General features: G+C 35.2%; 1 protein-coding gene across 1 annotated transcript; it reads right to left on the reverse strand.

Annotated features, from left to right (window-relative positions):
• Nucleotides 1-7,702: 7,702 nt before the first annotated feature.
• On the reverse strand, nucleotides 7,703-9,030 carry LOC110021632 (heavy metal-associated isoprenylated plant protein 23-like). The gene is made up of 2 exons (XM_020720195.1): nucleotides 8,465-9,030; nucleotides 7,703-8,186 (listed from the first exon to the last, which is right to left on the reverse strand). The coding sequence occupies exons 1-2, from the start codon at nucleotides 8,601-8,603 to the stop codon at nucleotides 7,888-7,890; spliced, it is 438 nt and encodes a 145-aa protein (XP_020575854.1). The 5' UTR covers nucleotides 8,604-9,030; the 3' UTR covers nucleotides 7,703-7,887.
• Nucleotides 9,031-9,375: the final 345 nt, after the last annotated feature.

Consider the following 9,375-nt stretch of genomic DNA (forward strand, 5'->3'; position numbering starts at 1 on the left):
TCAAATTGAATTATTTGGTTTTTTTCAAGCTCGAAATCAGCTCCAAATTGGCTGATGACTTGATTTATTCAAATATACTCTATATATATATATATATATATATACTCGGGGCAATCCATTAGTCACCCACCTCATTTCAATCGGCCGACAAAACCTCTCCCTCGGTCATTTCATTTTAGTCGATCGGCCAAGCTCTCCCCCTCAGTCATCCCACTTCAATTGACAAACAAACATGGACATGAAAGCATGCATCGATCTCGAGACGATCCAACAGTCAAAATAAAAAAGGACTAAAATGTCACTTGTTTTTTCTTTCAAAAGCATGGTCAAATATGCAATTTTTGTAACTTCTAACCATTCTATCTTTTATAAATATGAGGGCTTCACAATGTAAAAGGGAGGGACCTCTTTAGGGGCACCCCTCATTTGTAAACTCTAATTTTATGGAATAAATTGGATCAATGAGCTCAGCAACACCTCATTTACCCCCGACCGGAAGAAGTCTTGCTCATCTCTCTCTCTTCTCTCTCATTTCTCTCATTCTTTCAATCATCTCTCTTCGGTCCAACGCTCTATTCTTTGAGCACGATATACCGGACAAATTTGAATTAAACAATATATATATTAGATAAAAAATAATACGAGCCGATTCATGTTTGGCTTGAAAAAATTTTGATCTAAATTTTCTTCTCATTTGTTTCAATCTGAGTCAAAATCCAGATTGATTCTGAAACAATTAATGAATTTTGAGCTGCATTCAGAAAAGTTTACATATACTTCTGCTTTTGAGATTGTTGTGTGCTAGAAAAGAGACGGTGATAGAATAAGTACTCAATATAATGGTTTCCTCCAAAGATACAGTAAAAAAAGCTCGGCAGTAATGAATACATTTTTGAGAAAAATTCATAAAGCAAGAAATTACAGGGCCTATGGCCGAAATAACTTATTATATAATTAAAATTATAATATTCCCCTATATTAGCCGATGCGAAATTATATAGTCAAGATCAACGATTTAGCATTCTAGGAGTATAATGAAAAATACTAGAGAAATTGTGAGTTGTAACATACTAGTCAAAGTAGTTGGGGGACAATGGCTATGTAATTGCAAATGTTGATATTGATTGTCAATTGGTTTTAATGGTCACACAATTATGGTTTAGCGATGGCGGTTATCCGACAATAATTTTGCGTAGATAGCTTAATGATAGTGATTGTCATCAGTAATCATTGGCATCAATTGATGAGTAGATCTCAAGCTTTAAAGATCATTTAATCTCTCAAATTCATGCTGATAATTTCTGCTATAATTTTGACCACTTGATTTAGAAACATTTGAATCAAAGAACTTTTTACTTTGTTATATTTGTCTCACTGAAAAATTAATTTCAAATATAAGTTTGTTAAAATTAGAGTTTAAGTGGTCCTAAGTTTGCTCCTAAAAGTTATTCATTTGCATGTCTGCATTAAGGTTCGTATTTAATTGGATGAATTTTCTCTTGATGTGTCAACATTTAAGAAAATAGAGCTTGATTTCATTATTGGTGTGGAATTGTTTTGGTAGTTTACTTGATAAACATTAGAGGTGAAGGGTGTCCTAGTCACTACTACTAGTAGTGATGGGAGGTGGGGGCTGATGTAAGGTAAGCTTTTACCTTAATTTTAGTTGATAAAAACTAGAAGCATCGCATTGGGGGTGAGTCATAGATAAAATGTTTGGAATTTGAGGAGAAACTTGATTTCCCCCTTAGCCATAGAGACACATAATTTCTTGGGAAATAGAAGCAGTAGGGCTGTAAAAGAGTCGAGTCGAGTCGAGTTTGAGCCAAGAAATAAGAGCGTTGACCAGAAAAGAGCATACCCCAGTTGTAGACTAATCAGATGAATCCCTTGCCTAACCAGCATGAACATAGGAGGTAAGTTGGAGAGTACCTGGTTCAATAAACAAGCCAAATTGTGTTGTTCCATTGAGGCAGCAGAAGAGATGAATCAATTGCTTATGATCTGATGTCGCTTGAATCAATTGACGATACAAGATGGGATTGTGAAATGAAATATCCTGGACTGTAGCAGGAGGTGGTTTCACGGGAGCAGGAGTGCTGCTTGGCCAGCATTCTGTTAGTTGAAGTACATACCTGTTGGAAAAAAAAGGACGAAATGTATTAACGTCAGCCTCAGCGTTGGATTTGTGTCGGAAATTCTAACGCTAATTCCCTAAAAGTCCGAATGTCAAGACCGGGCCTCATTTCTTCCTCTCCTTCTGTTTCGTGTGGCCCGGCGATTCAACAACGATTTGTCTCCTTCGAGCTGGTCGACGGTCCTTAGCTCCGGTGATCTCCCATTCTCTCTAGACACAAGGTATTGTTTTCTTCTTTCGTGTGTATCTTTTTCATGAGAATTTTTTTTTTCAATTCTAAGTTTGAAAAAATTGATATTTTGGTGTTAAATAGGTAATGCTTATAATTAGTTTTGTATGTGGTATTTGAAATATCATTGTTACAGAATTTAAGGGAATTTAGGTTTACAGTTTCAAATCCCTGTTTTTTTTTTTTTTTTTCTTTTTTTTTTTTTTTTTTTTTTCCTTTAATCGGTGCAATTTTTAGGTAGTTGAATTTCATTCCAAGTAAAAGATTTCTATCATTTGGTGACTTTATTTGATAAATGATTAAGTGCACTTCTCATTTCTTAAGACTGGCAAGATATAAATGCTATCATAACTTATTAATGTGGAAAACAAATGGTGACTTTATTTGATAAATGATTAAGTGCACTTCTCATTTTTTAAGACTGGCAAGATATAAATGCTATCATAACTTATTAATGTGGAAAAAAAAATTTATGTTAGTTTATGAAACCTAAAGTGCTGCAAAGAAGATAATTGTAAAACCAAATTATGTGGAAAACAAAATTTATGTTAGGGCATTCCCACAATAATGTTAAGCACAAAAATAATGGTTTTAGGTTGTTATTATCTATTTTTGGATTGAAATAGTTCTATAAACTAAAACTCGTTAGTATGGATTGATTTAAATTACAGTTTAAATTCAGTGTTTGTTTGCGATGACCATTGCATTTTGTTAGTATGATTGTAAAATTATTGCTGGGAAACTAATTTTTTTTTGAAAATATTTTATTGTAGGAAGGATAGATAATGACTTTTTATTGTTACTTTAGCAGATGACTTCAATGTGTTGTCTTTGAAAATTTGTGCCCCTACCTCCTTCGAAAAGAATAAAATAAGCGAAAGAGTCTTATGTGGGGTTCTGGGTCAAATTTTTGAAAGGTAAATTGGGCAAATGATAATACACTACGAATAAATTTTGACTGAAATTTATAAAAATTTAAGATTTGGTGTTAAAGGTTACCCATAAATATTTGTCACTATGGTTAATTACCCTCCCGATAATGGAAGAGTACTATATATTAAGGCTAGTCATTATGTGTTAAGTATTTATTTAGCATATGATAACAAAATAAATTAATTTTAAAATTATGAAATTACCACTGTGAGCTTAAAGCACATAGCGGGGAAAATAGCAATGAACCAGATCAAGATCCCGTGGCTTTATAATTTTGGGTTGTTTAGGTCTCTAGTCCGTGTAGTTAGAGAATGCAGTAGACCCAACCTAATAAAAGAATCTTTATAAACAACCATGAGTTGTTTCGTCCAAAGAAACATTGTAGACCTGAGGAGAATGTTTGTCTAAGCAGATAAATTTAAGTCGAGCTTAATTTCATGCTCTATGAGGTACACCCTATGATTCAAAAATTAAACGAGTAGAAAATTTTTGGGAAACATATGAATTACATCTGTGATCAAAATATAGTGGATCATGCTAGTCAAACCACCTAGTAATATGTTATTATATGACTCAAGTATTGTCATTTTTTATATAAATATTTTTCTTTTATGAAACCTATGCACGATTGATATCTATTTGCACTTATCTATGAAGGTACATCTATGTTATATATGAGTATTTGAAACATGAGATCATGAATGCATAACAGATTGTATACAGAAAGGAAAGGACTCACTAATGAGTTTTTTTATGGTGTTGAGGAATTTGTGCATGTGGCATCACAACTGCCCGTTTACTTTTCAAAAGGTAAGTTCTGATGTCTCTGCGTGAAGCATAGGAATCAAGCATACCTGATGCTCGATGAAGTGAAGTTGGATCATACTGTAGGGTATTTAAACCTGTTTATTGGTATTAGACTTCACATAGTGAACTTAAACTAGTTGTTCAGTATGGTTATGTTAGTGCCTCATCAGGTTATGTCTCTTCAATGGAGCACAATTTTGGCGTATATGAGGAAATGATTGTTGATGTTAGCAGGATTCATTTTGTTGAGAGTGTACCAAATGATGATCAAGAACCGAACTGTGAAGCATAATAATTTTATGATTTATTAAATGTTGCACAAAAATCTTTTATAGGAAGGATGCAATACACATATGAAGTTATTGGTCACAATGAGAATGTTGGGTATCAATTCCGATTTCAACATGCCCTGGGAATGCTTCAATCAGTCAATAATATTATTAAAGGAGATGAATTCTGCAAATAATTTAGTTCCAGAAGATTTATACAAAACTAAAAAGTTGGAGTCGAAGTTAGGGTTATTATGTAAGAAGATAGATTGCTATTTCTTTTGTTGTTTTAGGACTTTTGCTTTTTCTAGACGTAGTTACAACATATTTTTTGTTTTTCTTATATACCTTCTTTCTTTTATGTTTGTTTCTCACACTACATTTGTCTTGCTTATATTTGTTGATTTTAGACATAGTCACAACATATTTCATGTTTTGATTCTACACTATCCTACTTTTACTTTACGGTTTATATTATATACTACTCCTGCTTTCTAATTTTAGTAATGTCTTTTTTCTTATGTTGATTACAGGTGCTCAACCCCCAGAGAGGCCTCATGTTCAAGACACTTTAAGATACATGTTTAAGAGATTAAAGAGGTCGTCAATCGCTCTGAAAGGAACCTCACTCCTAAAGCTACTCTGACCACTCCTCCTGCTGCCCCTCCCGCACCAGCTCCCTCCCAGGCACCAGCTCCCACACCTGCATCAGTTTTCCGTCTAGGTTCCTCCGACAATGTGTATATTGTGTCGATGGGTGACTCATAAGTTACATTTTTTAACATTAAAATAATTTCAAATTTTATCTCGATATTTTTTTTAACTAATATTTCTATTTTAGGTTCTTTCTTTCTAAGCCACCTGTGACACACATCACGAAGATCAACCTGAGCAGGAATGATCAGACATATCTATGTTGGAAATAGATCCCGATTGCGACTCAAGACATGATTCTGGAAGTTTGTAGAATGATCACTTAATTTGAATTAGAATACTAATTTCTATTTTTGTGTATTAATCAACTTTGAATAATTTCTAATTTACAAGGATCTTTCTACTAGTTGTTAGAGCATCACTAGCAGATCCAACGTATTTTTGAGGTTCATGAGAGACATTGGTTGGGTGAAATGTTAACCACAACATTCAAGAAGATAGAGATGCCCATGTGGGTTGGTGAGGATGTTCGGGTTGACTTGAAAAGAGTCTAAGCCTTTTCATTTTATCATAGGAAGAGACAAACAAACCAACAGAACAAAGACGATGGATGGAGCAAGCGAGCCAACACTTCACAATGGAGGTTTGATCCTCTACACAAAACACTACCGAAAACTAGAAAAATTATCTCAAATTTCAGAGATATAAAGATTTATATAATTATGTGATACTTACAATTATCTCATGTACGCAAGTCAAACAACTTGATTGAGATCCATCCACTGCAGAGATGTGTGTCTTGACACATCGGCGCCCGAGTAAGCAACAGTGGGTCTCTGACTACTCTCACCATGTCAATGTAATTAAGAAGATTGATTTATCATTTTTTGTGACTACTAATATTTAAAATAGCAATTAATTTTTTATTATGTAGGAGAAGTGCGAGCGACTTCAGAAGAGGTAGAGGGAGATGACGAGACATACCTCAACATATGCCAACAACAGTGCTAAACAGTCGACCACTACTGAGTCTGATTTTGAGATATGGACGTCGACAGAGGGAAAGAAAGGGAAGGTGTATGACCTAAGCGCGAAGGGTATTGCATGTGAGAACAAGCATTCATGTGTTGTTGTGGGCGGCCGTAACTCATTACAGGCTCACCATGGCGAGCTTATCTAGTGGGTCTAGCGCCATGAATGAAGAGCTCGATAGGTGTGTGAAGGCCAGCAGATGGCTGCGGATGGTCTAGCATGCCTGACAGATAGTTTTGATTGTCAAGGCAAGCAACATATGAGTGTTGTGGATGAGGAGGAGGAGAACAAAGTGGAGGATGGGGATGGGGGCGAAACAAAGTGGAGGAGAAAAAAGTGGAGGATGAGGAGGAGGAGAACAAAGGCAAGCAACATATGACTACTCATCAAACACATCAGACATCATCAAACACAAAGGATAGTTTATTTATTGATGATAGTCACAACTAATTTCTATTTTTGTGCATTAAATATGGTGTATGACCCAGGTCAGCAGATAATTAGCTACAGCAAGTTCAGAAATTATACACACCATGAACAAAGTGGAGGATTAAGAGTTTTATTATGTGTTTGATGATGTTTCCCACCATTAAAGTTTGTGTTTGTTCAATTCTGTTTATGTGAATATTCATTATGCATATTTGTGAACTTTGAACGTTTTCGTATTTGTTAAATTAAGTTTGTTATCATTGCATACACTTGTTGGTGGTGTAGTTTTTTAGTTGTGATGATGGATAGATAATTATGTTGTTCATATTTGTTATGTATATGTCTGTGAAAATCAAATCGTTATTCCCATTTTTTTTTTGTTGCTCACAGTTTTGCGACGGAAAGTCGGATGCAAACCCACAGTTGCTCGAACAACATTGAATGAGAAACTTGATAACAAAGATACTTACGGAAGCTAAATCTGTCGCAAGAAAATGTTCGACGTAAAAGTCGATGCTGATACATTTACCAAAGACAGTTTTAACAACAAATTATTTCCGAAGCTAGATTAGCGTCGGATTTTCCCTTAATTAGCATCGGATTTGTTCCATGCTAATCATCCGATGCTAAGCAGGATAAATCTTGTAGTGACTATTTTATTGAACGAGCCATTGACGGTTTATCTGACTAGTCCCAGAAACATTCATCGTTAATAAAACCACGATATTATAACTTGATATTGAAGTCTGGAAACCGCAGGATGCACTGGGTTAGGCACCAACTTCTTATCTGCTGACCTGGGTTCTATTTTTCCGGAAAACTTGATGCCTGGCTCTTTGGAAGTTTGACTTGTTCGTTTGCTCAAAATTAACGTACGAGGGTATTGTACTATTACTTTTTTGCAGGCATCTTAATTTTTATGAATTTTCATGCTGGACCTCCAGTGTAACGAAAGGTTAGCAATTGTGCATGGAATGAAGTAGTTGTTCCAGTTTTATGATTATATTTAATAAATTATCTTTGATTCACCTTGCTGTAGCTCATAAGAAATATGGAACCAATAAAAATCAGATTAGATTAAGTTCCCGTTTGGCATATGTGACATATATTCAAACATACAGAGATAATAAAAAAATAAAAGAAGATTACTGTATAAAAACTTCAGAGTTTTATACTTATTCATCCAATTAATGACTAGAATCAATTGCTGCCATTGTAAGTTTCAGTGTGATTTGATTTTGAAGACTTGCTTTGTAATTCTTCTAGTAAAATATAAGTGCAGCTGAAATCTCTTCATCATATTACATAAAAGCTATGAATGCCGTTTTCTTCTTTGGCAGAGAAATAAACACTTAATTTCTTCACTTTTCCATCTTCAAATCCTCTTAATATCCTCATCACATAATAGAGCAAGCATTAGGATTGTCGTCACTGAACAAATTGGTGTAGTGCTCCTCCTCTGTAATTGCAAGGCTTGGAACTGCAATTGCCTCCATATTTCTCACGTACCCAGGAGGAGCCCTCTTGTCATAGGTGCCAGCCACATAAGGCTGCCTGACCAAGTTATAAGGAACATAAGGCCATATCTCTGCTTTCTTGCCAGTGGACTGGACCCTCCTTAGAACCTTGTTCAGCTCAACATAACCAGTGACTGTAACCTTGCTTTGCTTTCTGTTAATCTCCACTGACTGAACTCCTGCAATTAATTAAGGAGAAAACTCATTTACCACAATTAGTAGCATATGCTTGGCTTATTTTGCAAGCTCTTGTACATAAAAAATTGAACCAAATGTTGGATAGCTCAGCAATAGGCTATTATGATCACATGTTCATTTAAATGTGCATAATTTTTATATAAAAGTGTGTGCGTGCGTGTGTGAGAGCAATAGATTATTATGATTACATGTGCATCAATTATATATGCGTGAAGGCGGGCGTGCGGGGCGGGCGTGTGTGCGAGAGGGAGAGAATTGCCTTTCATGTAGGAGAGGGCTTTCTTCACTTTGAGCTCACAGCCATCGCAGTCCATCCTGACTCTTAATTCAACAGTCTGCAGCTGCCTCCTCTTATTATGATTGTGACCATGTCCAAAAAGGCAAGATAAATACCCCATGGTTGAGGAAGTTCAGGAGCTAATAAACTTACTCAATATAGAAAACTAAGACTACAATGTAAAAACAAAGCTACAACACCAAGTAAAACAGCTAAAGAATTTAAAAATAAAAAAACTTTTAGCTAAAATGTGCATGCAGATTTGCCTGAACAGAGATTTTTGATAGAGAAGAAAGACAAGGTGGGTGGTCTAAGACCAAAACAGAGAAGAGTACAAGAAGGGAAATGTGGGATGGATTGTATAAGAGGATTATCCTTTGTGAGTTGCAAGAAGTTTCCTTCAGAATTGCTTGCCTCCCACTGCTCTTTCTTTACTCTCTCAACGCAAGTCTGGAAACTATGCTTGCCTTCGGCTCCTTTAAATAGAGCTTTTTAAAGCACTAGCCAACGTCTAAAAGCTAAGCGCTCCTCACCAACAAACTTTATGAACTTTTAAAGGTCGGTGTGGGAGAAATGAGATGCAAAGATAGAGAAGAAAAACAAATTAAATGCAGCTTATTTTTTTTTTTTTGGGAAAGAATCAAAGTGATGTATAGTTTACTGTTTCGGGCTTGAGAAAACCTGACAATGGGGGAATACTGTTCATCTGTATGTTTGTTGGGCCTACTTGTTTGAGGTTGAAGTGCTTTAAATGAGGGAAAAGAGAACAAAGTAGGTGAAAAGATAGGATTTAAATGGATTTTACATGTTCGTATGGCTTGATATCTTCGCATGACCTTACATTATATATAGGTTTGTTTATGATAATTCATATTTTATACATGCAATAACAG

Source organism: Phalaenopsis equestris, unplaced genomic scaffold (genome assembly GCF_001263595.1).
Source record: "Phalaenopsis equestris unplaced genomic scaffold, ASM126359v1 Scaffold000136, whole genome shotgun sequence".
Lineage (NCBI taxonomy): Eukaryota > Viridiplantae > Streptophyta > Magnoliopsida > Asparagales > Orchidaceae > Phalaenopsis > Phalaenopsis equestris.

Coding starts and splice junctions, on each gene's coding strand:
- LOC110021632 (XM_020720195.1), bottom strand. CDS start 8,603: ATGGGGTATTTATCTTGCCTTTTTGGACATGGTCACAATCATAATAAG. Junction 8,187..8,464: donor AGCCCTCTCCTACATGAAAG/GCAATTCTCTCC, acceptor AATTAATTGCAG/GAGTTCAGTCAGTGGAGATT.